This window comes from Aspergillus chevalieri, chromosome 1 (genome assembly GCF_016861735.1).
Source record: "Aspergillus chevalieri M1 DNA, chromosome 1, nearly complete sequence".
NCBI classification, from domain to species: Eukaryota; Fungi; Ascomycota; class Eurotiomycetes; order Eurotiales; family Aspergillaceae; genus Aspergillus; species Aspergillus chevalieri.
Window position 1 is genome coordinate 5,437,696 of NC_057362.1, and position 26,604 is coordinate 5,464,299.

Below are 26,604 nucleotides of genomic sequence, written 5' to 3' on the forward strand. Positions count from 1 at the left end.
ACGAGAAGGTCGGCAAGAACATCGGCGAGGAGGTCGACAAGAAAGTCGGCGAGAAGGTCGACAAGGCAAATCATCAAAGCAGAAGGGTCGACTTGCTGGAGAGCAAGACGATGATTCTTCCCAAGAGGAATTGTGCGAGTTCAGTTCATATGCAGCTGAGAGGTCAGAACTGGGTCGTTTCACGAGTGAAAAGGGAAGCCAGGCAAATGGCAGCTGTCCATCAGTATGGTGTTTTGACAGTGGAGCAACAAGCATGTCAACAGGCAATAGGGACATTTTTGAGAAATTGGACATGAAAAGCCGAGGAACACTGACTATTGCAAGTGGAGTTCAAATGCCAATTTTGGGCAGGGGAACAGTCAAATTTAACCTGCCAAATGGCTCTGCAACTGTCCGATTAAGCAATGTCATATATGTACCTGGGTTGACAGAGAATCTTCTATCTTTGGAAGCTCTCCATGTTGCTGGATTTGAATCAAGGGGTTCAATTCGAGGATACACACTACTGAAGGATGGGAAGATAGTTGCTAGAGGACGGCGAATTGGAAAATCGACCTACCTAGATACGGTATCATACACGAATGCTCTGTATGTGAAGCCAGAGCAAGCAAGGAAGTGTGTGGAATTAAATGCAAAGCCTGATGAGAGGACAATATTGCAGCTGCTTAGCAGGCGAGCTGTTAGGGCTGATGATGAAACTGAACAACGCCGTGAGATCATCCATCAACGATTGGGACATCCTGGAAGGAAGCGCTTTAATTGGTGTGTTGAAACCATGGATATGGATGAATTGAAAGTGCGCAAACGAGATAAACTGCTGGATGATGATTGCGAGATATGTGTCAAGGCGAAGCAGGTGAAGAGTCAGAGTCATCTCCCAGTCCCTAGAGCAAGGAGACCGCTCCAACGAGTGTATATGGATTATTGGGGTCCATATGTTGGAGGCGTAGGAGAAGAGAGATACTACCTGTCGCTGATTGACGATTGCACGAGGTATTCATGGGTCTTTATCAAGAAGGACCGGACGTCTAGCTCAGTACAGAATACACTGGAGCTATGGCTGCGCCAGGCTGAGCGAGAGACTGGCAAAATGTTATTGGTCATAAGGACTGACAATGCAAAGGAGTTCCTAGCCCTGGAACCATGGGCCCAGTTGAAGGGCATCCAATTGGAGTTCACTGAGCCTTATACCCCTCCGCAAAATGGAGTTGCGGAGCGATTCAATCGGTTTATCCTTGAAGTCACCAGGGCATTGCTGTTCAATTCTGGAATCAGCAAGAGGTACTGGAAGTACGCGGTAGTTACAGCCAATTACCTGCGGAATCGGACAACAGGAGCTAAGGGTAGTGGTGGTAAGACGCCATATGAGCTATGGCATGGGTATGAGCCAGACCTAACCCATCTGCGAATTTGGGGATGCCGGGTACTCTATCACCAGAGATCGAATGATAAGCTTGAGAGCAGGGTGATGGAAGGAACTTTCCTTCTGTATGGGAAGAGCGACAAACAATATGCTGTATTGCCAAAGGGCGCTGATGAAATTCGATTGGTCACCAATCCAAAATTCCGGGAACGGGAACCTGGATATTTGACAATGGATAAGGATTCTAGTGCATTTGAGGCACCAATGATGGAACCAGCAACCAATGTGAATGATGCGCCAAGGCCAACACCAATGGCTATTGATGTGGAAAGTCAGCAGAGAGATGCTGCACCATTGGGTGGAAAGGAGGCAAGTGATCAGCAAGGTGTCGCAAATGGTCAGTCAAGGGAGACCAATGAATCCACACCGGAGGTGGATGGATCACCGCTGAAATCTGCAAGCAAGGTAGATAATGCGGGTAATGAAGCTGATACTCAGTGGGAAGAACAACGTGAGGTTGATGCCCCGCTGGGAGAAGGACATCAGAAGAAAGTTTTACTTGAAGGGGAGAAAAGACAAGAAAATCTCCCACAGAGTGACACTGGTGCAATTGATGAGCATCAGGTAGAGAGACGACATTCAGGTCGTACACGCCAGCCATCAAGTACATTGATGGAGAGTCGCCAAACTGAGAAGATTTATGGTCGCAAGCGCAAAGCTGAAGGGGAGGACACTGGGAATAGTGATCGTCCAGCTCAGCGCTTGCGAGCACATTTGGCGAGACTTGCAGTAGCTACTGAGCTACTGATTGGAGATCGAGAATATGAGGCTACAGAAGGAGCACGTGCTGCACGTGAGAAAGCTGGAATCCGCATACCGAAATCATACAATGAAGCCGTTAACGATCCGATATATGGCTCAAAGTGGAAAGAAGCTATCCACAAAGAGCTAAGCACCCTAATAGGCTTTGGCACATGGGAATTGAAGCCCCGAAAAGAAGCCGAAGGAACGATCTCATCAACCAGATGGGTGTTTGATGTGAAGCTAGGCCTCGATGGTCGAATTGATCGCTTCAAGGCCAGACTGGTTGTCAGAGGCAATGAGCAATCGGATGATGATTTCGATGAAACGTTCGCACCAGTATTTCGGCTAGATAGTCTGCGGATTCTGGTGGCTATAGCAGCCCTGTTCGGCTTGGAAGCACATGTGCTCGATGCTATAAATGCATTCGCCGGTTCCGATCTCGATAAGCCTAATTGCATGGAAATTCCAGAGGGACTGCAAGACTTTGATCCAGAGGCTACTAGAGGTTTGGTTTTGGAGTTGAAGAAATCACTCTATGGCCTCCGTCAGTCTGCTAATCTATGGCATCGAAAGATTAGCAATTTCCTGAAGAATATAGGCTTTAAATCCATCACTGCAGACCCTAGTATTTTTCTCAACAGCAGGGGTCTGATTATCGCTGTGTATGTAGATGACATAGTGATATTTGGCAAGGATGTCAGGGACATCAACACAGTGAAGCAGAAGCTCAAGGAGTTCCATCCGATGACTGATTCAGGGTTAGTTAGGAAACTATTGGGCATTCGCTTCACATGGGGAAGAGACAGGTCTATACGGCTGGACCAGGAGCCCTATGCACAGCAAATTCTTGAGGAGTTTGGCATGGCTGATTGCAAGCCAGCAAGCACACCCATTGGCCCAAGCGTTAAATTGGAAACACCAGATAGCTCACTGCTTGGACGAACTGAGCATAAGCTATTTCGGAGATTAATTGGGCGGTTGATTTTCTTGGTGATAGCCACACGGCCTGACATTGCTTTTGCGGTCAATCAACTGTCTCAATATCTCGCGGAGCCAAGGGAGGTTCATTTGGCAGCAGCAAAGCATGTGCTTCGATATGTTAAAAGCACTATAGGCTATGGCCTAACGTTTGGTGCAAAGGGGAGCCAAGGGTTATATGCATATGCTGATTCTGCGTATGCCAATTCAGCAAAGAATCGGTCAACTACTGGTTTCGTTTTCTCCATTAATGGGACGCCAATCAGCTGGATAAGCAGAAAACAATCAGTCACTGCACAGAGCTCAACAGAAGCTGAATATATGGCCGTGTCGGAAGCAGCCAAGCAAGCAATTTGGATTAGACATTTCCTATATGCCATAGGGAAAGGGTCTATATTTTGCAACGTTCCGACCACCATTTATGAGGATAATCAGGGCGCCATAAAGATCGCTGACAACCCGGTTGACCACCCGAAGACGAAGCATATAGCCGTACGATATCATGCCATTAGGGACCATATAGGCAATGGAGAGATCCAGCTTGCATATCTCCCTACCGACAAGATGATTGCCGATGGCTTGACGAAGGCTGCCAACCACGTGAGTCAAGGGCGGTTGGTTGAGGACCTGGGCCTTGCTTAATCAAGCAAGGAAAGGATTCAACACATGTGAGAGTTGAAGCGTGCGTCCAACCGCCGCTTATCAAATTGCCAGATCTGTTATTTTGATTGATTTGAGAGAGCGGCGATTGTACGAAGGGGAGTGATGAGGATCTATCGGACAAATAGTTGGCCCGATTACCGAGGCCAGGGGATCTTTATATAGGTCGATATTTACACGTATTTAGATAGTCAAGCACTCAAGCACTTGTTCTACGTGTGGTTACCATAGACTTCAATATTATTCCCTTCGGCGTATAATATACTCTCCATCTTCTGTACGCCATATAGCCTCGTGCAGTCGGATTATCGGCTCCCGATTCCCCGAACCTGAGCTACCCGCTTCAAGATATACTCCCGCTGCTACTTTCCTACGCGGATCCCGTACTCTCTTACCCCACAACAAACAGAGTCAAGGAACAACACAAAATACTTAACCATTTTAGACCCAATAAAACGAGATATACAATGGCCATATCGCATCATAAGAAAGAAAAGCCATTACAAGTACTGTTACCCAGTGTCAACTCGGGGAACTGGATAGCCTCGGCCGAGCGACGCATGATATCAGATGCAGCATACTTTCTTCCCCCCCCCCTTTTCTCCGTATGTTGTTTGCTTCTGTCTTTTTAGACGTGTCCATTATTATTATCATTATTTTTTTTTCGGGCTGAAATAATCCCTGTACAATAGCCCGATGATTAATCCTCTGCAAGAGGCTGCATCTGACTCTGTTGACTGGCAAATAACGCCATTGACAGAGAGTGTTGCGAGCCTTGTTCTCCTCTCCAGGAAGGTTATTACTCACCATAATGAACGGCACCTGATCACACTAGCAATTTAGGCTCAGTAGTGCCTTTTAAGGCGCACAATCAACATCCAGAATGGCGTGCTTAGGCCGAGTTGTGACTGACTGATGGGTTGAATGACCACTGTATACTACTCCGCATACACCGCAATATGGTCGCTCAAGCAGAGATGGACACTCTTCTGACCATGACTTGTGTCGCTAAACCAATATGGATGCAGAATTGACTGTTGTCATATGCATGCCAGGAATGCTGTGCTTTGGACACTCCGGCATTCCGGAGGCTTGCCAGACGGATATTTGAACGTCGACCATTCCAACAAATCTAACTCCAACTCTTCAGGCTATTGATTTCTTCTTTCCATACTCCATTTCTGTTTCTGGACATGGGGTTTCGCTTTCTCTCTACCGCCGGGGCCATACTAGGTCTCGCGTTGCTGCACCTGGTCCATGCGGCAACCTTCTCCCCCCTTCTTCCTCCCGCATATCCTCTGGCAGTTCGAAATCCATATCTATCCAGTTCGTTCTTGTGCTTTTGCTCCATTTGTAGTCTCACCGTGACTAACTGGCGTAGTTTGGCTCCCTGGAGACTTGGCAGCTAATTTGCCAACCGGATCTCCAAAATTCTGGTATGGGAATGACTTGACCTGGTCTGTCATTGCACGTGTCGATAGCCAGGCATACAGCCTGTTTGGCGTGACCAATACGCTTGATGGAGTGCAGGAAGCTACCGTGATTGCGGCCAACTTTACCTCGACGCACAGCATCTTCACCTTAGAAGCCGGGTCAAAGACGTTCACATTGGACTTTTTGTCCCCCGTGTCGCCTCAGAACCTGCTGCGTCAGTCTCTGCCATTCTCTTATCTCACTGTTTCTGTGAGCGGGGGTTCCAGTGAATCCGTACAGATCTACTCGGACATCGATGCTTCCTGGACGGGCAAGCCCAACAATGCGGGATGGCGGTTCTCAACCAACGGTTCGACATCTATTTACCATGTCAGCCCTGCGAATGCTGTTCCCTTCACCCAGAATACAGAGAATCAGGCGCTTTGGGGCCAGGTTCTTTACGCCAGCCGCCCGTCTAGTCAGAGTACCTTATCGTCCGCTTCTGGAGCACTGTCAACCATTCGCTCCCAGTTCGTCAAAGATGGCGCATTGAATGGCAACAATGCGGACTGGACTTCAAACGGAGTTGTAGGATTGGCTCACGACCTGGGCAACGTATCTGGAACGGTTTCTGTCACCTTTGCCATCGGTCATGTTCACGAAGAAGCCATCAATTATCTGGGCAATACGCAGACGGGATATTACCGAACTCAGTACCCAAGCGCTGTATCTGCTATCTCGCACTTTTTGGATGACTACACGGATGCTGCAAGCGAAGCAACGACAGTGGATAACTTTATCCAGCAGAAGGGGGAGTCGGCTCATAGTTCCAACTATTCTGATGTCCTCGCGTTGTCTCTACGGCAGACCTACGGTGGAATTGAGCTAACCGTGCCGTATGACTCGCTGGATGCGAATGAAGCCCGCGCGTTCATCAAGGAAATCTCCAGTAACGGTAACATTAATACGGTGGACGTCATCTACGCGACGTTCCCCGTGCTCTATATTCTTAGTCCTGAGATTCTCAGACTCCTCATTGAGCCGATCTTCGATTACATGGAGAGTGATGCCTACAGCGAAACGTTTGCCGTTCACGATCTTGGAACACACTATCCCAACGCGACAGGCCATAACCCGGATGGAGAGGATATGCCAGTCGAGGAAAGCGGCAATATCATCATCCTAACCTACGCCTACCAGCTGGCAACGGGCAACACTGACCTCACGAGTGCATATTCCTCGCTGTTGGAGCAGTACGCCCAGTACCTGCAGAAGGACGGCAAGTACCCCTCAAACCAGCTATCTCTCAATGACGCTCTGGGTCCCATTGCCAATCAAACAAATCTGGCCATGAAGGCTGCGGTGGGACTCAATATCTACGGCAAGATTACCAACCAGGACGACTACACGGCTCAAGGGAAATCCATCGCCCATGCCCTGTACGAAGAGCGTCTAGGAACGGACGCAGATGGGACTTACTTTACCATCCAGTACGGAAACGACACTTGGTTCCTGGTATACAACCACTACGGCGACGTCCTCTTCGATCTGGACCTCTTCTCCGACGAGGCCTACAACGCTACGACAAATTTTTACCCAACAGTCCGCAAGGCGGCAGGCGTCGCTCTGGAAGGTGGTATCGAATGGGGCCAGACAAACTGGCAGGGTTTTGTCGCTGCGACGGTTGACGGGACGACTCGAGACTTGTTCATCTCAGACTTGCATGCGTACATCGCCAACGGGCAGAATCGTGCCCCCTTCTCAGACCGATACTGGGTCGCGGATAGTGGTGATAATGCCGCGGGAAATTACTTTAAGTTCCGGGCACGGCCGACATTGGGGAGTCACTTTGCTCTGTTGGCTTTACAGGGCGGGGATCAGTGGTCTTCCTATAGTTCATAGATGATTGTGGTAGGATGGAGAAATGCGGAGTATATACTATCGGGACCGTCCATAAACCATCCTTGTACATAGTCTGATATTATGATGCTATGAATGTAGTTGTGATATTAACTTGACAATATATTGATGATCTGTTTACAGAATCTGCTCGTCATGACCAGGCATCACCTAATGACAGCCACCACAATGCAAAACTTCCCTCCAGTACCCGTCTCCATAGAGGACTACTATCAATCAAAAAGACTAAAAACCTCTCAGTCGCAATCTCTAGGAACGCCTCTACCGGAGAACCCGAACACCTTTCTGCCAAAAATCCCAAATACTTCTCGTATGCTTTAGCTTGGCCCTGTAAGTTCGAGGAGAAGAGTGAAAGCACGATACTGAGCTAACAAAGTATCTAGAGCAACATCCCTGGGGGATGAACAAATGACCCAGAAGAACTGGGCTATGAGGATGAAAGGGCTGCAAATGATAGCATGGGTCAGCAACTCGTCCATCAAAGAAAGCTAGAAGATAGAGCCTATCCCATCATGGTCCATCCACTGGGCTTTTCAGTCATGTTCATGTCTGGGGGCAAGTTCTATGTTTTCAACCGTTTGTCATGGAGCCTCGAGCAAATTTGTACATTAACGTTGCTTGATGACATTATGTCCGTCATAAAGGACAAGGGAATGTGGGGTTTGGAGTGGAAGATGATTCAGGGAACAGGAGTTTGTGTTTGCAACAGGGAAGATTGCATCAGCGTTTCTGAATGAATATTCCAGAGACTTATGGGGATATTATCTGAAGGCGCGAATGAGTGGTTGTTCACTCAACGCGGCACGCACCGTCTGTCCAAGGAGGGTGATGCCCCAGCTACCCGCCACTACTTCAAGACGCACTATCAATCCCTTGCGACGCCGTATCGCCGTTCGCCGCTCTTATTGACCGCCACTAGATCCTCGATGACTCGTGCGTCATCTGCTAGCGTCAAGCCGCTTAAGAAGCCATTGATGGTCCTAGCCCTGATGCAATCACCCGTCAGCAAACCTCTTGCTGCCCCGCGCATTCCCCAGACTGAGTGGAGCCTATGCGTCAAAAAAGCTCGAGTCGATTCTCTGCTGTTGTGAGCCCTTCTTCTTGAAAGATACCGCCGAAATTGCTGCTGGAAAGTACTTTGCGACGCCGGACCGATTTCTTGTTCAACAGTGCCCACGGAGATGGTGAAAAGGGCTCAGACGCCTTCGCCCGAATCATGTCGGTTTCTCGCCCAGTGTCGAGATCCAAGAACGGCTCTACGGATTCCTCCTCGTGTTGCCAGGATATACTGCACGATATCAGCGAGGAGGACTCGCGAGGGGGGCCCGTTCAGCCTGAACCTCCCCGGTTTTCCACCGCAGAACCAGGGATTGACTCGCTGGCTGCGGTGGCTTCTGAGGCACCTTATCGTGTTTGGGCTCACTTGGACCTCGAAAGTTTCAAGAAGCTGATTTGAAGGTCGTCACTCCGTGGCTGAGGATCACATTTGGTCGCTGCGGAATAGAGGCTATTTCGCTGATTTGGTGTTGAATGAAGGAACACCGACATGAGGTCCCTTTGGGAAAGAGTGATGAAAAACTTCGCAAAATCTCAACGCCAGCCACGGTCCAGATGTTCAGCCTACGTTTACAGTAGACAAGCGCACGTACAAGGTCTTCTCGACTCTGTTCTATAAGCCGTAGAAGACTGCCCAGCCGGGCGAAGTCCCATGGAACGACTTCCTGCACGTGGTGAGCGTCACTGGGGTGGGATCAAGAAGCTATACGGTTCCGCGTGGCAGTTCACTCCCTCCACAAGCTGGACGTGGAACGCACAATCCAGTTCCATGAACTGCATCCTATTCAAAGATTCCGTTCCACATGATGAGACGGTATGTCTACTGTTAGCGTGTGCATATGGATGGCATGGGGATATTTTCGAGCTGGGGGAATAATGTAAGGCGTGAATAGAACTAGATATGTACTATGCTGTGCAGTAGATCCAAACGCGGGGGATCCACGGGCGCAGAGATTTCAGTGGGACCAAACGACCTATGTATTCAGCTAGATGAAGGAATAGACAAAATCCCATAGATAGAGGATATTTCCTCTTCTTATCTTGATTGTAGCGTGGTAGTGTTGTTCCTGTGCCTGTTCTTGTCTGGCATCGCTCGATTTGGCAAACGCTGCAAACGGGGTCGGTGTTCATGCGGACAACGATTGTGGGTTCATCTTACCCGACAATTCTGAACCACTTTTTCTGCTTTTCAATCTTCATAAGACTCTTTGCTTCTTCAGCCCTTTCAGCCCTACAAGACTGTCATATTATCGCAAATAGAGCGCGATCGCATCGACCGTCACCGCAACTGCCGTCTCGCATCTCCGCCGTCATACTTGCTGTTCGTCATGGGTCGCCAAATATCCCACGGCCGAGGAGGCGCAGGTAGACATTCCCTACCCTGAAAAAGAGCAATTTCTCTTCGATAATGACGCTCTGTCATCCGTGTGCAGCTGCTAATAATCGATGCTCAATACAGGCAACATCTACTCCAAAGAACACAAAGAACAACCCGCATCACACAAAGACTTCGTGACCCCCACCATCAAACAAGACGTCTACACCACCGGCCGCGGCGGGTCGGGGAATATGGTATACAACGACCCGGAGCGCCCGGAAATTGCGCGCGAAAGTCAGGACGTCGAGACGCCGCCGCTGCGAGTTGAGGAGGCGCCGCATCATACTGGGAGGGGTATGTCCTTTCCTTTTCTTGGATGGATGATGGGTGATATGGATATGGATATTGGATTTGAATAAGGATGTGGCAAGATGCTGACGGGAATTTGCAGGTGGTGCCGCGAATGCGTACGTCCCCTCGGCAGACGAAGAGAAGCTGGTGCGTGAGCAGGAGGAGGAACAGTTGCGGCGGGTCTATACAGCTTCGAGGGATCGGTTGAAGGATGTGCTTGAGTCGCAGGAGGAGAGGCAGTCGGATGCGGCATCGAAGTAATCAGTCGGCGGCTTCTAATTTTCGATTTTCGTTTGTTCTTCTGGTGTGATCGGTTTCCCGGATACAGAATCAGACTCATTGGGATGGCGCTGGGAGGTTGTCGTATTTATTTTATACTGTGCTCGGCTGTGCGACTTTGCTTTTTTGTCATCTCTGAAAGAGGCCCTATTGGCTTGTTCATTGGGTATGGATTATGGATTAATGAGGTTCCAATGGGATTCTTTAGGCTTATCATGTTGCCTTTTCTGCGAGTAAGATGCATGATACCCATAGACATGCAATAAACAAATGGTATCTAATAACAGGCTCAATAACTCCAAAAAAATAAAAACAAACAGTCGTCACTCATAAGGGAATATAACACCCAGTCGCATCAATCACCCAACTAATCGACTGCCTCCATTCGGCATCTAACGTCTGCCCGATGACTTCTAGCACCCGGTTCCCCCATTCTCCCATCCACCAGTGTCCTTGTAATGAATGCATGATCACGGCGAAGTGCGCGAGGATCACCAGTGCAAATGGCTCTCGTGTACTCATCAGCTCGATGAATCGAGACGGGATGAACCATATCCACCTTATTGCGATTATCGTGGGCTCGCCGCCCTCTGCGAGTCGTTCGAGAGCGGCGCTCAGGTGCTGTATTGTTGATTCATAGGTGTCTGTCTCGTGTGTAGGATCTCGCGCAGCTAGTATCCCATTCCGCCGTCGAAGGGATTGTATTGCTAACCGCGATGTGTCGGGCATTTTTGGCCTGACTTCGTCTTCGCGAATTAAGGGGCACAGCTCCCCTTCCCTCACCCGATCGAGGACCTCAGCCATGACCACTATCGACTCGCGAATTTGCTCAAGCACGCGACAAAACTCGTCCAGAGCAGAGCGGCCCTCAGCGGGACTTGTCAAAAGAGGCAACGCAAGATCATAATAAACCATCACACACGCCAGCGCAAACATCGCATTGCAAGTCGACAAACTGCGGCTATTCTCCAATCTCCGCACGGCCGAGAGACCACCCATCGCGCGAGCCTGATGCTGCTGCGCAGTCCTCACCCGCTCCTCTCGTACCCTCCCACCGCTACTACACGCTCGATCGAGCGACGATAGTGCCAGGAGACCGTGCATCAGGAATGGATGCTGTACTGCCTCTTGGGGAACGGTTTTCTGCCATATCCCCTCCACGGTGCTGTCCCGGGAGACGGAGCGGTAGGTGCTGCTGTGCCAGTGCATTATTAGTTCTAGGTCGTTGATGTTGAGTTGGTTTGTGAGGCGGCGGCATAAAGATGTTGATGTTCGACTGGGGTCGGTCATGGTTGGTTGTGTTTTTGTTGTTTTTGCTATTGAGAGTTGGTGGGCGGATGGCCGAGATCTGGCCCAGATTCGTGGAGCAGAGTTGTATAGGTGGTGGTTGAGGCATTGGCGTTCATTTCGCTGGGTTGGTTAGCACTAGTTATGAGAGTTTGTATAGAGAGGCACCACGTACCTTCAGAGTCCGTCTATCCCTACAAGAACAGTCTCGCGACGACTTGCGGCCATTTATCAAAGACATGGCTAGGTATGAGTTGAAATTGACTGCTACGAGTCAGTATGACGGACCATTGATTCTATATTGTACGGAGTACACTCCAACTACAAAAAGCCGGGCCATGGTATTTAACCCTCCCCTGGGACTAATGAAAATCATCGGCTAACGAATGGATCTGATCTTCCAGTGGACCGAAAAACTCAGCAAAGTCTCTCACATAAGGCTGCTGACATCCCCGATTCGTTTCAACGTCTTACCCAAAGCAGTAAATGCTTGTCGTGCGGTCATTCGCACTGGTGGGAACATCATACCGGCATCATGAATATTGGGGCTCTATACTATCGGTGGCGCCCGACAAGCCAAGGCATGCCGATGCATATATGTATGCATGAACAGGGTCTATTATCCTGATCCGGTATGTCGTGAGGACCCGAGTTGGTTGAATCTCAGACATGTCTTTTTTTTTTTTTTTACCTTTCGCGAACCCTCGCCCAGCGACTAAAATAGCAATACGAAACTAAACCTCGGATCCTGCACTATACCGGCTTTGGGCTCTCGCATTCTCCCATCAGGGTATCGCTCGACTCCAGATCTGCTCCGGACCGACCGCGCGATGATCCAGACCCCGAAAAGGGCAACTCAGTGATACCGGATTGAGAAATTGGGATCGAGCCGAGCAGGGAATGGGTTCCGTGGTCCATGTTACTCCCTCTCGCACGCCCCCAGTCCAATCCAAAAGGGGGAAATCATAGACTATGCTTTTACCCTTTTGGGATAGAAGGGTCCTTGGTCCGAGTGTTGACATTCATTGGGCGATCTTCAATGCTCACGATTACGCCCGGGACAAATTTTACAAATTCAAGCTGATACGGAATGCACCGCGACCTGATTTTGGGCATTCTTGTGACACTGTACGGAGTACCAGGCTGAAGCAGATCATTCTTCAGACTTGCCCCAAAAAGGTCAATCGCGAGGATCATGGACTAGGAAATAATAATATGGCTGTATCATCATCGCAAATCATCGAAGTTTATACCCGACTATTGACTTCAAATTAGCAGTCTCAGATCTGCTCCCGGAAGTATCGGATTTGGAATACAAGCCAATAATCGGGATTTTACCTTGTGCCAGTTTCGCCTTAGCCGACGGTTTACTAGTACTCGGTTTCACACTCATCGCATTGGACACGTGCAGGGTTCTACGGCGTTAGAAGTAGCCGCTGACATTCCGCACGAACCGAAGACAGTGCGTAGCACTACCAGAGATATTGCTACTTTTGTTCATATGTAGTGGCACCCTTGTCACTAAGTATCTGACAGCAAGAATGGTCATTCAAGATCGCGAACCTTGAAGTGTGTCTGACGGGGCCGGTTCAAAATCTGCGGGGCTACATTGAAGATGCAATATTCGACAAATCATGGTAGTGCTCTAGATTCTTCTACGTCCGATCAGAACCACCCAAGAACCACCATAGATGCTGTATCAAAACTGCTCTGGAAGGAACTCACTCTGAAAGCACTTACCTTAGGTACTCTATGTTGATGGCTCCTTCCCGCAGTTGAGAACACAAGCACAAAATGGCAGCGGCTTCACTGCTCTTTGGCACCATGACACTGTCAACTCTTGAAGATGGTGCTCTTCAACAAAAAGCAGAGACTCTGGCTCAAAGCCCTCTGTCTCGTGTACGCATTGCTCTTATTCTACTGTCGATACCGTTCGGCTCGAGACCCAACATCCTATTTCTTCCAACCAGAGGAAGGCTATCGACCGCGCTACAGCGTTACCAGGATCCAGGAATCTCTACGCTTTCTGTCTTCATCCAAGCATTTGTCCGTTCGTCCTGCTTCGCCATCCACTGATCCTTCCTTATGCATTGGAATTGTCACCGCAAAGCGTCCGCTGGCGCAGAACCTCAACACTACAGTCGGCTCGCTGCTGGACAATCTGTCGCAAGAGCAGCGATCGGAAATTGCGGTTCATGTGCTCTTCGCTCATGTCATCTCTTCTGCCCATCCTGATTTCGGACAGCCGTGGGTCTCACAATTCGTCGACCGTGTGTTTACGTACGAGCAGCTCGGCGCACCAATTCCGACTCTGAAGAAACTAGAGCACGAAAGGAGGATATCGGAGAAGTCTCTCCTCGATTACCGTCTCACTCTCGAATCATGCTACCATCAGACCAACAGTTCGTGGATCCTGATGCTCGAAGACGACGTGGTGGCACAAAGACACTGGTACGAACGCACGGCGCAAGCTCTTCAGACTGTTTCTAAGTGGGAAAAACAAGGGAAGATCAGGCGATGGCTCTATCTGCGGTTGTTCTATACAGAGAAGTTTTTGGGCTGGAATGTCGAGGATTGGCCAGTCTATCTGGCTTGGAGCATATTTGCCATCTCTACGCCCGCAGTGCTGGGCATCTGTGCACGACAACAGGTTCACTCATGGCAGGGTGTTTTGGCAAATTCGTTTTTGGTGGTGGTATGCTTTATTGGCGTCCCCGTGGGAATCCTTATCTACTTTCTCGCAGGCCGCATGACCGTTCAACCTATGAGGCCGGGCGTGCATCTCATGAACCGACATGGCTGTTGCTCGCAGGCACTTTTGTTTCCACGAGGACTGGTCCCCTTGGTGAGTAGCTATCTTGATTGGAAAAGGTGCGCTTCTCCAGGGCCAGTAGACAGTGTGATGGAGATGCTGGGCGATCAGGGGGGTCTGGACAGGTTGGCTATCTCGCCGTCGCTAATGCAGCATGTCGGGGCTGCTTCGTACAAGGAGAATCGGCCTTCATATCAGTGGGAGGGTATGTATAGTGTGCATGGTGCTCATGGAGTGTGGAACGTCGAGTTTGAGGGGCAATCTTAGTTGCGTCCTGTATACGAATGATTACAAATGATAATAAAGCGATTCCGAATTCAAAATTCTGGATTATGATATGGCCCGGACATGATCGACAATAAGCGTACTTGATATTGCGGGGAAAGCGTTGCCTCGGTAGTAAGAATACATAATCGTCACCGACAACCGACGAAGCCGAAGTATACACGTATTTATAGAGATGTTTTGAACCATTCACTAAGCCATCTAACAGCATCATGGACGCCAATTCACCTCCCATCTCAATCCCTCCATCCTACGAAACCCTCCCTGTCACCGACATCAAACTCAGCCACCATCCTCCCAACTCACCATCGCCCACTCCAATCCTCATTGTAACCCTGAATCGTCCACAAAAGCACAATGCCTACACACAAGCCATGGGCGAAAGTCTGGAACGCGTCTTCCGGACTGTCGATATCGACGACCGCGTCAAGGTTGTCGTCCTTACCGGAGCCGGGAGGACATTTTGCGCTGGCGCAGACCTAGACATTGGTTTCAGCGGTGCTAAACAGATTGACCCGGAGGTATACCGCGACAGGTAAGTGTCCATCTACCCCGGAAGAAGACCAGTAGTATTAACCATGATGCAGCGGCGGCCGCGTCGCCCTCGCTATCCAGCGTTGCCGCAAACCAACTATCGCCGCAATGCAAGGCTCAGCAGTCGGCGTGGGAATGACAATGACCCTCCCCGCTGCTATCCGAATCGCCCATACGACCTCCAAATACGGCTTCGTTTTCGCGCGTCGTGGCATAACCATGGAATCCTGCTCGTCGTACTTCCTCCCCCGACTCATTGGGCAGGCTCGCGCTATGTATCTCGTTACCACGGGTGCTGTGTTCCCGCCTACGTCGTTGCATTTCGGGCCGTTGTTTGCGGAGACGTTTTCTGAGAAGGAAGCGATTCTGGCAAGGGGATTGGAGATTGCGAGTGATATTGCGGAGAATGTGAGTCCGTTGGCAGGGGCGTTGAATCGCGGGCTTTTGTGGAGGGGACTTGATTCGCCAGAGGAGACGCATTTGTTGGAGTCGGGGATTTTGTATCATATGTTTCGAGGGAGGTAAGTTTCTCTTCTTCTTGGAGTGTATAGATGGGTGCTGATGTGTGTAGGGACCAGAGAGAGGGTGTTGGCGCGTTCTTGGAGAAGAGGACGCCGAATTTCAGGGCGACTCTGGAGGAGGATGGTCCCCGAGAGTATCCCTGGTGGTCCGAGGTTGACATTAATCCGAAGGCTAAAGGTGAGTCCAAACTGTAATGGGTGGAAGGAAGTTCGGTAGATAGCTGTTATTCGTTATTTTACAAATACATGCACTATCAGTGCAATTCACAAACCGACTCAGCCTCGCTCAAAAACATGACTAGGACAATGAAACAGGGATAGAAACTTAAACGATGAAGCTGCGCCTCTTCCGGTTGTACGCTCTCTGATCCTTCAACCACGACCGGTATCCCTGCACACTGCCAATCTTCTCACCGTAGTAATCGGGAACAGGGTTCGCAATCGAGTTGGACGAGGGGTCGACACGGAAGCGGCGAATGCGGTCGAAGAACTCCTTTTCTTTCTGCACCCAGTTAGCAACCGTGCAAAGATAAGTAGACGAGTAACTCACCCTGATAAAAGCAGCCGTGTACTTCCGGTTCACCAACGACCAGAGCCCGTTTCCAACAAACGGACCAAGTAACCATCCCACCGCACCACACGCCATCGTCGACATACCCAGAACCACAATCGGATCTAACCCCATCACCTGCGCTCCCAGCGATTCAATATCCTGAGTCGAAAGGTACTGCACACCGAAGATAGTCGTAGCAGCCGAGGTCAGAACAGACGATGCAACAGAGTACCTCCGACGAGTAGCCCGCAGCTTGAAAAACGAGTTCCAGTCCAACTTCGCTTCGTTCGGGGCCGCGGAGGACGAGTTCGCGCGGACGGTGTTCCGGAGCACAGACGAGGCCGGCAGCAAGGTATTCCTAGGCCGTGAGCATGTCTGGAGGAGCATTGAGGGCTGAATCGTTGGGGTGGTCGTCCGGGTCGAGGTGCTGCCCATGCGGACCTGGAACGGGGTTTTCGGGGAGGCCAGGGCTGCTGTTGAGATCCGGCCGCGCAGCATGGCGGTGCGCATCGGGGCGCAGATTGAGATGGAGTTCATCTTGAATGAAGTGCGAGGACGTTGCGAGAGCGAACTGTCGGAGCAGGGAAGGTCAAAAAGATGAAGCCGGAAACGCTGTGGAGTGATTATGTAAACGGCGGAGGTTTTTGTTCGCTCCGCCAGTGACGCCATACCTTTCGTATACATTCACGAGTACGGAGGACGTAGTAGGTGAATCTATCTGCTATTTAGTTTCGACAACCCTTTCCTTTTGACCAGTTCGCTCATCCACTACGTCCAAAAATGGCTTCCCTTACGAGATCACTTCGTAATAACAATCCCCTCCCCAAACCGTCGTTATCTGCACTCGAATTGTTTCTCAAAGTCAAGAAGGATGATGTTCAAGCACAACAAACAACCTGCTTACCTGGAGAACCCGTCGATAGATCCTAAATCGGGGGCCTACGTCGCTTTGAGTCTCAATTTGGATCCTGAGATCGAGAGAAGCTCTATATCGATCAACCACAATTCGCTGACCTCAAGAACTGACCATCGTTATGCCCACCGTGTCCCATAACGCCCAGTCTTGAATCAGGCACGAAATGCCACGGGCCCTGGTAGGAAACTTCCTGTCTCTTGCCGAGGATGCCGATTTGTCATTCTCAACCAACTCCCGTGAGTTTTGCTTTTCGTTCTCCAGTTATCCATTTTTGACCAGAATCAATAGGATTCGACTGATTTGCCGCTCCATATACTCAAACCATCAAGGAACCGGACTTATACCTTAAGCCAATAAACGTCCCATACCCAACCGTTGTGTTCGAGTCGGGCTTTTCCGAATCGTATCCCAAACTCCTCGCAGAGAAGGACGTATTGATGAATGGGACATCGCCCAACGTCAACGTCGTTGTGGTGATTTAAATGGAACGCGATTGCTGGTGGTGCCATGGACGGTAGACTAGAGGTCTTCAGGCGCGGACAGCAAAACCAGCAAACATTTGCGAGCACCAGAAGCAATATTTCAAGTTTAGTACTGAATGGACCCATGACTGACTTGAGAAAACAGTAATAACATACCATCTTCCCCGCTCCGCCCGCCAACTCTCCCCGGCAGACATTTACGATTCCGCGAAGCGAACTGTATGGAAACACAATTCCCACGGGATGAAATGGTCAAGACGCTATGACCTGGGACGTGGCCAGGTTCAGACCCTTTGCCGCTGCTGATATCATCGCTGAGGGCTATACACACTCGTTTAGGGCACAAAAAAAAAAAAAAAGTGACTGACAGACAAACGATAAGAAGGAACCAAAGCCTTGTCCCCTGACTGTTGCTTACTTTCACACAATTGCCGTGTCCCGGACTCAGGATTGAACAGTGGATTCCCCCCCTGGACAGCCCGTCGATTATGATTCTGCCCGAGAATAATACAGTTGGGTGCGTTCCGGGTTGAGGTGTAGGCCAGGTCGATACGGATGCGAACATATGAGATAAATATCTATATTTGCAAGTAGTCAAGTGCAAAGATTTGTTTGCAAATGTTGCATTTTCAAATTCTTCTTGTACTGAGTGCAGGAATGGAAATTCAGGTCAGAAAAAGTGCTTTAATAATTCCAGTATATACTGTCATAGCGCACATATAATGCAATGGAATGCTCAGCAAGAAAATCCGCTAGTCATGGTATATAATCTTAACACCGTAAACGCGTCCAAATGCGTACGATTAATGACCGCCGTTCCGCTTGACCTGGCCAGGATACGCACGAGCCTCAGTGGCGGTACCGTAGCCATTGACCCGGCCATACAGATGCTTCAGAGTCGCAGTGCTTAGTGCCATAACGACAGCACTCAGAACGAAGAGGCCAACACGGCCTTCAAAGGGCACTTGCTCGAAGATGGGATACGGGTACCTGAAGGGTCAGAACCCTGCCAAATTTGAGTTATATAGATATGTCACTCACCATCCATTGAGCTTAAAGCACCGTTCAATCCAGACCCAATATCCTACAGCAAAGGTGCCAGACAAGCCAAGAGCGGGGACAATGTCGATAGTCCATGGGGGAGAAAAGAAAAGCAGGTCAATCAACAAAACAATGGATGGAATGGCGTGGAAGCTAACATCTGCAAGCTCCGTTAGCGGTAATGTCTGACACTGCGGTAGTCAATCTTACCAGCGCTGAGCGGGATCACCGCCCATTCGGGAATCACCAAGCGCTCGTCGATCTAGAAGTCGTAAGCGATACCCATGTAACGACAACAGGGGACACTCACCAAGCGCAAACTCCAGTAAAGAAGACTAATCAATACTTCCAAAGGAGCACTAAGAATAGACAAAAGGTTCTTGACCAAGAAGAGTCGGGCCGACAACGTCACATCCGCCAGAATACCGAAAAAAAAGGTCAGTGTCGCCAGAGAAAGTCCAATAACAGTGAGGTATTGAAAATGCCAGCCGTATGCCTCATTACTGGGCCGATATCAGTTTGTTTGGTCCTTGCCGGCTTCTTCCTAGTGCGAGGGACGTCACTTACGCCCGATTGGGATTCTCGTGCATACTGAGCAATGTTAGCATCCCGGTCTCTCTCATTGTTCAATCGAGGGCAAACTTACAACTTGAAGGACCAGCAAAAACTGGCGAGTCCGACCAACTGGAACAAACTGGAGTCAGCCATGGATCGAGCACAAGGTATCAATGACATACATGGACCACAGCCGAGAGTCCTCGGGAAGGACTGGACAGCCGTTGCAGAGGATGTTTCAAATGGTGAGGCATCCTGTTTGTTATGTTATAGAAGTAAAGATACTGTTTGATTGTTATATTTTCTTATTGTGCAGAATCCACGTCAAGAAATTCGCCTTGTTTTCAGCGCTGGTCAGCTGACTATGAGATCACATGCTATCTGGATTTATTCTCCCCCGACTCCGGATACTACACGATGCTCTCTCCACCGATAAACACAACAGAATGATTCAGCCAAGCTGTTCGGCTTATTTCAGTGCTTTGCACGGAGACACATTGTCATTGGACGTCCGCACAATGGCACTGATTGCACATCGCGGCCGACGTCCAACCAACGTCGCCGGAGGGGCGTTATCATGGGCGGGCGGTTCTCCCCGGCTTTCCCCTCGTGTCAATGGTCTCCGCTATGGAGCTGCCCGGTGGAGGAGAATAATGCCATGCCAGGCTGCACGGTTCTCAGCAGACCGCACTCGCATTTAAGTCTATCCACCACCTGGAGTCTGGATTCAGTGAACACATTTGAAGAAAGATAGCAGACTGCATCGCATGTGCAGTTCCGACAAGTGGATGGCGATCTTACTGATGTTGATTATACCTGGGATGCTTTGTGTTCCCGATTGCTGTCACTCTGGCTGGTCGTTGTTGCGGTTATCTCATACTCGGTCCTTTTGTCTGTTTCTCTGAGAGTAATGCCCCGTCCAAGAAGACCAGGCGCGCCGGAACCGAAGCGCAGGAGTCGAAATGGCTGTTGGTGAGTTGTAATCCTTGTCACATAGGGCATTTGAAATTAACGATTAACGAATGATAGGCCCTGCAAAGCCCGCAAGGTCAAATGGTAAAATTCTCTCCTTTCATTAAATAGGCCGGTCTAACAGCATGCAGCGGCGAAGAAAAGCCCTCGTGTTTAAATTGTCGGCGGCAGAATGACCGATGCGATTATAGTATCAAGCTGAACTGGGAGGGAAGGACCAGGCGAAAATCTTCGGTAGAACCTCCGAGTCCTTTGTGCAACGGCTACTCGACGCATATTTTCTCGTCTGTATCACCTCCGGCATTTCAGCAGTCACTTCCTAGTGTCTCGGAGGATACCTCGACAGGGGCGGCGGAAAATATTCTCTTCTGGGAGCACAAACTGTCGCACACCAATCCAGGAACTCATCACAACAGAAAGCTTAGTGGGAGTGAGAGACCTCCCTCAAGTGTCCCGCAATTTGAGCAGGCTGCTTTTGCGGGTGTGGAGTCGTCAGTAGAGGTTAATGACCTGTTACAGGTACAAGATGTGGCCATCCCATGGGCAGAGAATTCACCACATTCGTCTAGCATCGTATCCACACTGAACAGCACACCATCTCTTGTGAATCCTATTGAGGATGGCTCGTACGCTTCTCCAGCAGAAACGGACTCTGCGTTCGATAGGAGGTTCTTCAATAGATCCATGCAGAATTCGTCGTTTCCTTATGCCCAGCAGACCGGTCCGGCATCAAACTCGCAGTCTCCATCGGGAGACATATATTACCCTGGCATACCTATTGACTCTCTACTAGACAAGCCGGAAGACGAGGAGGATCGCTCACTTGATCTTTCCACCTCCGAGAAAAGATGGCGGACGTACCTGAGAACGGTCACGGACAACTATGGCCTCGACTGCGGTCGCCCAGATCTGGATTTGAACAAGAACGATGATCATGCAGCCATTGATGTGAACCGCGCACTGCAACTGATTCATCCGCAGTGGCATTCTCAGCGGGGTATTGAGCCTGAATTCAGTTTCGCCAAGGAGTTGAAGTCAAAGAATCGCACGTATTACGTCTCACCAGTGCCCGTGGATATACCGCGATACCTATCACCGTTGCCGATGAATTTGTTGAAGAATCCGATCAACTTGATGTACTTTCATCATTTTCTCAACCATACGGCCAAGATGCTCGTTCCACATGACTGCGAAGACAATCCGTTTGTTTCAGTTCTACCATCTAGTGAGTCCCACGCAAAATGCTGTGTTAATTTGTGCTAATTGCGTAGTGGCTGTTGCGGACTCCAACCTCTTGAACTTGACACTGGCTTACTCCGCAAGTCACCGTGCGCGATACCTAGGACATGCAGAGCCTGCAGATCGCATTGCTGACTGGGTTAGTGATGTATTTCCAGCTTTGCGCTTTGCCTTGGATAATCCACACACAAGCATTACCGACTCTCACCTGGCCACGGCTGTTATGCTTCTTTCCTTGAAGATTATCTCTCCCAGCACGTTCGAAGTCCCGATTCCATGGCAGAGTCACCTTAGCCTCGCCCGTGGTCTTTTCCAGGCACACGCTGAGCATATGGCTTACCCAAGGAACCGCATAGGAGCATTTCTAGCACGGTGGCTGGGGTATATTGACATTATGGGAACTTTGTCGTGCCGCGACGGTGGTCCGCCCTTGGATATGTACTACTCGGTTATGAATGCTTGCTCTACAGGAGGAGAACATGACGAGTTTTCTGTTGACTGCTTTACTGGATTCAGTCCTCGAACAGGCGCATGTTTGATCCGGCTAGGGAAGCTAGTCCATCGGTGTGATAACGAATGCTTCGATGAGGCGGGCATGTTTCGTCTGAACTGGACAGCATCTGTGGACATGATTCTGGAGGCCAAATCTTTGGTCATGGAATTTGAGGCTTTGCGGACACAGGTTCACGTTAATGGCAAACATTATCGAGGATCTCCCACAGACCTACTGTCCATGGATCGAGCATTTTGCTGTTCTGCGTTGTTGCACCTTCATCGTCGGATCTTGGGTAGCTCCCTGTTCTCCGCTGCCGTCGACGAAGCGCAAGATGGTCTCCTGAAAGCCCTGGCGCAGATTGAGCCTGGAGGGTCTACGGAGGTAGGGGCGTTGTTTCCGCTCTTCACTGCTGGATGCGAAGTGCAAGACACCAAGCAACGGACAGAGATCCTGGAGCGGTTTGTTATACTGGAAACAACGGGAATGAAACAGGTCAGTCAGGATTGCCCCGAATCAAGGTCTTTGCTAATCCAGTCTAGATACAAAATGCGCGCAGGTTGATGCAGCGATGCTGGGACGAAGAATTGCCATGGATTGCCCTGGCGAAAGGAGAGTTCCTTGGATAGTGTATATGATGTGGGATCTTTTTTCTGCCTCATTGTGTTTCAAAGGCATGCAAGCATGCAAGATCTGTAAATATTCCCATTGAACCAACAAGGAGTTCTCAGAAGCAAGCTATTTTCTTATCACTGATTTGCTACCGTTTCACTGACCATCTACTCAGGCCATGCTTTGATCGTTTAACATGCTGTGAATAACCATTATAGGAAAGCACATTGCCTCACACTCTTAGTCCAGTCATTTGTATAATCTCTTTCACTGCTTCTCCTCAGTCTATGTACTTCTTTATGTCTCCTGTATACTCCTCTGGCATATAAAAATCGACTGCCTGTCAACCTGCCTTGCTGCCAAGCTCATCCTTTTCCCATATCCCAAAATGGAAGTCCCCAACTTGCTCCCCGCCCCCAGCTTTTCCCCCGTCAGGTCTCTCCTCGTTTTATTTCTTTCCATTCTTCTCGCGTTCTGTACCTTTGTTTACTACCATCGATTTGGATACTCTCCTCTCTCTTGCCCTCGTGGCTCCCAACCCTCCAGCAACACTCAATCCCAGGGAGCTGCGGGAAAACGAGCTCGTCGTAAGAGGAAGGGGAAGGCGAAGGCGCGCTCCAAGGCCATGGCTGCTGTGGGCAGTTCGAGCCTCCTCGACAACGGCGTGGAAGCTATTCCAGTTCCCATTTTGCACCCAAAGGCGACTCATGCTGCGGAAGAGTCTCAGTCGTCCGATTCTGCCCTCCTGGACCGCCGGTTGGAGCATCTCATGATACCTATTTTGGAGCCAGTGCGGGTAAACAATCACCAAACACTAAGTGCTTGCTTCTCATTCACTGACAAACCCACGGTACTATATAGAATCCAGTCACCGCTCGTCATGCAAGCCAAAACAACTCCCTCTCAGGTCGCAAAATGGCAAAGACGGTTCCCTGGGATGGTCAGTTTCGCTGGGCGATCAAAGGATGCAGCGTCTTCGACGACCAGCAAGAAGAAGCCAATGCTCTCTACTACCCGCACAACCTCCTTTCTCGTGTACCTCTTTCGAATCGCCTGGTTTTTCAGTACGGACTGCGTTACATTCCCTCGATGACTGAAACGAACATCTACCGCACCGTGACGGTCGAGAACCTCCCTGCAAACATCACGCTGAGCCAGATGCTACTGAATGTGTCCGGGGAGGTTTACTCCGCGCGCCTCTTTGATACCAAGGCCATCACGGGATACAACACGGCGATTGTAGTCTTCCTGTTGGAGAGCGAGGCGCGCACCTTTGTCGAGAATGCTGAGGAAGGACTGCAAGTTGGATCCGCCCTAGCCAAGGTTGCCCTCGTGAATACTCCAACCTACCCGATGCCTGCGGAAATGGACAATCTGGTGAACAAAGGATACAGTCGATGTCTCGTTGTCTCGGAGGTCAGCGCAACCATCCAGAAGGACATTTGCGGCGTGCTCAACAGATCGGCCTATCACTCGTACATCGAAGGCGTCAAGGCTGGACCATCTGCCGGCCAAGTTACTATTCGATTTCACTGCATCAAGTCAGCAGCGGCGGTGTTGTCACTCCTCCAGGGACACCCCAACTTTCGGAAGTGCAGTGTGAGCTTTTTGAAGGAAAGTCAGGGCAAGTTGGTGTTGACGAAGGCGGGATGATTGGAGGCTCGACTGGGGTTGTACATAGGTTCAATGATTTCTTGTTGTAGAGAATGCATTGACGATACCCATACCGACTGCAGGTTCTTGGTGACTTCATATATTCGCTCATTAGGAATGCTCTACGAGTAATGCGGAGTAGATACCAGAGTGCATAACCGGAGTCTTGGTAGCGGGGTGCTATAACAGAGCAGGTACTCTGTATGGACCATGGCTAATAAGCCCCTATTCTTCCACGGGCCACGGGTTTATACCCCGCAGATAACATTTAATTGGACTCCCGCTTAACTCCATCAGGATAAGCGCGGCGGCTAGCGGGACCCAAAAGGGAAAAGCATACCCGACAAGCCTTTCGGTATTCACCGGCGCATCCCCCGCCCTCCTTGCGTCCAATCACGGCCCGCGTTATGCTGTGCTCGATAAGCACAAACAAGCATGGTCACGGGATTCGAGGGAGATGACTATCGGATCGGCGTTGTTTGAAAAGGAGCTGAATCTCCGGCCTGCATTGGTCCCCTCTTGGCCACATTGTTCCTTTTTCACTGACGCTGTGTCTCGTGTCTGTGCAGAATGTCCAAAGCTGATGACAATGTGTCCAGGGTTTCGGATCCCGAGAAGGAGGTCCAGCCGGGGAATGAGCCGGAGGAGTCCAAATTGGATCGCTTTGAGGATCCGGATGAGGGTGTGAGTGAGGAGGAGCGGGCTAAGAGGGTGAGTTTGTCTATTTGGTCAATTGGAATTGAGGCATAGCTAATGTGTATTTGTTTTGTCTAGGACCGCAAGCTGCTGTGGAAGCTAGACCTGCGCCTCGTCCCCTGGCTTTGTCTACTCTACCTCGTCGCCTTTCTGGACCGGTACGCACATCACACACGGGTTGAAGACGGAACAAGACTGACAGAAGACAGGACAAATATCGGAAATGCCAAGGTCGCCGGTCTGCAAGAGGATCTAAACATCACCGATACCCAGTATAACATCGCCTTGACTGTCTTCTTCATCTCGTACTCGGTTTTCGAGCCTCTCACCAATGTCCTGCTCAAGCGCTGGGGCCCTAGTATCTTCATTCCCGTCATTGTGATTTTGTGGGTGAGTACTCCGTGTTGAACCCCTTATACCCTGAACCTTTGCTGACGCGACCAGGGTATCTGCATGACGTGCATGGGTCTTGTCCACAATGGCGCAGGTCTCATGGCAGTTCGCTTCTTCCTCGGTCTCGCAGAAGCAGGTCTCTTCCCCGGAATCGGATACTTCCTATCGTGCTGGTACCGACGTGACGAGTTCGGTGTGCGAATGGCAATTTTCTTCTCCGGTGCTGCCCTTGCTGGTTCATTTGGTGGTCTGCTTGCCGCTGCGATCGCATTGATGGATGGCGTGGGAGGCAAACATGGTTGGTGCTGGATCTTCATTCTCGAAGGTCTGGCCACAGTGTTGATCGGTGTCGCTTGTTTCTGGATGGTCCAGGACTTCCCTGACAATGCCACGTTTCTCTCGCCTGACGATAAGAAGCGGGTGGTGCGGAGACTGGCACAGGACAAGCAGGCCAGTGCGGAGAAGGAGGACTTCAATATGGTGTACTTCTGGTCCAGTATGAAGGACTGGAAGACGTGGCTTTATGCCGTTATTTATATGGGCGCGGATATGCCTTTGTATGGATTTTCGCTTTTCGTCCCGACCATCATCGAAGAGCTAGTATGTTCCCTCTTTCTCTTGTCTCATGCAGCTGGCTAACAAGTTTAGGGTTTGTCATCCTCTGCCATCTGAAGTTGCATGTACTGACAACTCAGGATACACCTCGATCAAAGCACAACTCCTCAGCGTCCCCCCATACGCCGCCGCCGCAGTCATAACCGTCTCAATCGGTTTCCTCGCCGATCGTACGCGCCAGCGTGGTATCACCAATATGGCCATCTCCCTCATCGGCATGGCTGGTTATGCCTTGTTGCTAGGTGCGCAAGGTCCTGGCGCTCGGTATGCCGGTGTTTTCCTCGCTGCCATGGGTATTTATCCATGTGTTTCGAATACCATTGCGTGGTGTAGCAACAACACAGAAGGTAAGCAGCCTTCCAGCTCTGTATTGTCGGCGATTGCTAACCCCTCCAGGCGTCTACAAGAGGGGTGTCACGCTGGGCGTTGTAATTGGATGGGGAAATCTCAACGGTATCGTCGCCTCTAATGTCTACCGCGGCGGTGATGCACCCCAATTCTACCCCGGCCATGGCGTGATGCTTGGATACCTCGTTGTATGCTTGTTCGGTGGGTCCCTCATCCAGTATCTCCTGCTGATAGTGGAGAATCGCAAGCGCAAGCAAGGGAAGCGTGATCATTGGATCGAGGGGTTGAGTCCCGAGCAGCTTGCGCAGCGGGGCGATGAGCGGCCGGACTTTATGTATACGCTGTGAGTTCAAAAGGGAGTCAAAGTTATGTAAGAGCTGGGTATATACATTGCCATTTAGTATGAATGCACGGTTTTCGTGAAGTGGGCTGTCGTAAATCGTAACGTGGTCATT

The 26,604-nt window shown here is 50.1% G+C and overlaps 15 protein-coding genes across 15 annotated transcripts; 12 read left to right on the forward strand and 3 right to left on the reverse strand.

Annotated features, from left to right (window-relative positions):
• Positions 1-5,062: 5,062 nt before the first annotated feature.
• On the forward strand, positions 5,063-7,120 carry ACHE_11890S (uncharacterized protein; the record flags this gene model as incomplete). The annotated part of the gene is made up of 2 exons (XM_043276509.1): positions 5,063-5,141; positions 5,187-7,120. The coding sequence occupies 2 exons, from the start codon at positions 5,063-5,065 to the stop codon at positions 7,118-7,120; spliced, it is 2,013 nt and encodes a 670-aa protein (XP_043133010.1).
• A 770-nt stretch (positions 7,121-7,890) lies between these two features.
• ACHE_11891S (uncharacterized protein) lies at positions 7,891-8,229 on the forward strand (the record flags this gene model as incomplete). The annotated part of the gene is made up of 1 exon (XM_043276510.1): positions 7,891-8,229. One exon carries the CDS (start codon positions 7,891-7,893, stop codon positions 8,227-8,229), a length of 339 nt encoding a protein of 112 aa, XP_043133011.1.
• A 125-nt stretch (positions 8,230-8,354) lies between these two features.
• On the forward strand, positions 8,355-8,594 carry ACHE_11892S (uncharacterized protein; the record flags this gene model as incomplete). Its single annotated transcript, XM_043276511.1, has 1 exon — positions 8,355-8,594. The coding sequence occupies one exon, from the start codon at positions 8,355-8,357 to the stop codon at positions 8,592-8,594; it is 240 nt and encodes a 79-aa protein (XP_043133012.1).
• A 928-nt stretch (positions 8,595-9,522) lies between these two features.
• On the forward strand, positions 9,523-10,124 carry ACHE_11893S (DUF3602 domain-containing protein; the record flags this gene model as incomplete). Its single annotated transcript, XM_043276512.1, has 3 exons — positions 9,523-9,559; positions 9,654-9,866; positions 9,964-10,124. The coding sequence occupies 3 exons, from the start codon at positions 9,523-9,525 to the stop codon at positions 10,122-10,124; spliced, it is 411 nt and encodes a 136-aa protein (XP_043133013.1).
• Positions 10,125-10,469: 345 nt separating this feature from the next.
• On the reverse strand, positions 10,470-11,670 carry ACHE_11894A (uncharacterized protein; the record flags this gene model as incomplete). The annotated part of the gene is made up of 2 exons (XM_043276513.1): positions 10,470-11,552; positions 11,605-11,670. The coding sequence occupies 2 exons, from the start codon at positions 11,668-11,670 to the stop codon at positions 10,470-10,472; spliced, it is 1,149 nt and encodes a 382-aa protein (XP_043133014.1).
• A 1,605-nt stretch (positions 11,671-13,275) lies between these two features.
• On the forward strand, positions 13,276-14,508 carry ACHE_11895S (uncharacterized protein; the record flags this gene model as incomplete). Its single annotated transcript, XM_043276514.1, has 1 exon — positions 13,276-14,508. One exon carries the CDS (start codon positions 13,276-13,278, stop codon positions 14,506-14,508), a length of 1,233 nt encoding a protein of 410 aa, XP_043133015.1.
• Positions 14,509-14,738: 230 nt separating this feature from the next.
• Positions 14,739-15,065, forward strand: ACHE_11896S (enoyl-CoA hydratase/isomerase family protein; the record flags this gene model as incomplete). The annotated part of the gene is made up of 1 exon (XM_043276515.1): positions 14,739-15,065. One exon carries the CDS (start codon positions 14,739-14,741, stop codon positions 15,063-15,065), a length of 327 nt encoding a protein of 108 aa, XP_043133016.1.
• A 268-nt stretch (positions 15,066-15,333) lies between these two features.
• ACHE_11897S (uncharacterized protein) lies at positions 15,334-15,776 on the forward strand (the record flags this gene model as incomplete). Its single annotated transcript, XM_043276516.1, has 2 exons — positions 15,334-15,581; positions 15,632-15,776. The coding sequence occupies 2 exons, from the start codon at positions 15,334-15,336 to the stop codon at positions 15,774-15,776; spliced, it is 393 nt and encodes a 130-aa protein (XP_043133017.1).
• Positions 15,777-15,906: 130 nt separating this feature from the next.
• On the reverse strand, positions 15,907-16,671 carry PAM17 (presequence translocated-associated motor subunit PAM17; the record flags this gene model as incomplete). Its single annotated transcript, XM_043276517.1, has 2 exons — positions 15,907-16,083; positions 16,132-16,671. The coding sequence occupies 2 exons, from the start codon at positions 16,669-16,671 to the stop codon at positions 15,907-15,909; spliced, it is 717 nt and encodes a 238-aa protein (XP_043133018.1).
• A 1,664-nt stretch (positions 16,672-18,335) lies between these two features.
• Positions 18,336-19,382, reverse strand: ACHE_11899A (putative integral membrane protein; the record flags this gene model as incomplete). Its single annotated transcript, XM_043276518.1, has 7 exons — positions 18,336-18,522; positions 18,574-18,733; positions 18,784-18,835; positions 18,884-19,076; positions 19,141-19,164; positions 19,220-19,257; positions 19,311-19,382. The coding sequence occupies 7 exons, from the start codon at positions 19,380-19,382 to the stop codon at positions 18,336-18,338; spliced, it is 726 nt and encodes a 241-aa protein (XP_043133019.1).
• A 656-nt stretch (positions 19,383-20,038) lies between these two features.
• ACHE_11900S (Zn(II)2Cys6 transcription factor) lies at positions 20,039-22,461 on the forward strand (the record flags this gene model as incomplete). The annotated part of the gene is made up of 5 exons (XM_043276521.1): positions 20,039-20,100; positions 20,158-20,184; positions 20,232-21,325; positions 21,372-22,327; positions 22,375-22,461. 5 exons carry the CDS (start codon positions 20,039-20,041, stop codon positions 22,459-22,461), a joined length of 2,226 nt encoding a protein of 741 aa, XP_043133020.1.
• Positions 22,462-22,832: 371 nt separating this feature from the next.
• On the forward strand, positions 22,833-24,097 carry ACHE_11901S (uncharacterized protein; the record flags this gene model as incomplete). The annotated part of the gene is made up of 2 exons (XM_043276522.1): positions 22,833-23,240; positions 23,306-24,097. The coding sequence occupies 2 exons, from the start codon at positions 22,833-22,835 to the stop codon at positions 24,095-24,097; spliced, it is 1,200 nt and encodes a 399-aa protein (XP_043133021.1).
• A 570-nt stretch (positions 24,098-24,667) lies between these two features.
• Positions 24,668-25,201, forward strand: ACHE_11902S (uncharacterized protein; the record flags this gene model as incomplete). The annotated part of the gene is made up of 3 exons (XM_043276523.1): positions 24,668-24,808; positions 24,872-24,951; positions 25,003-25,201. 3 exons carry the CDS (start codon positions 24,668-24,670, stop codon positions 25,199-25,201), a joined length of 420 nt encoding a protein of 139 aa, XP_043133022.1.
• Positions 25,202-25,285: 84 nt separating this feature from the next.
• Positions 25,286-25,825, forward strand: ACHE_11903S (uncharacterized protein; the record flags this gene model as incomplete). Its single annotated transcript, XM_043276524.1, has 1 exon — positions 25,286-25,825. The coding sequence occupies one exon, from the start codon at positions 25,286-25,288 to the stop codon at positions 25,823-25,825; it is 540 nt and encodes a 179-aa protein (XP_043133023.1).
• Positions 25,826-25,997: 172 nt separating this feature from the next.
• On the forward strand, positions 25,998-26,496 carry ACHE_11904S (uncharacterized protein; the record flags this gene model as incomplete). Its single annotated transcript, XM_043276525.1, has 2 exons — positions 25,998-26,148; positions 26,198-26,496. 2 exons carry the CDS (start codon positions 25,998-26,000, stop codon positions 26,494-26,496), a joined length of 450 nt encoding a protein of 149 aa, XP_043133024.1.
• Positions 26,497-26,604: the final 108 nt, after the last annotated feature.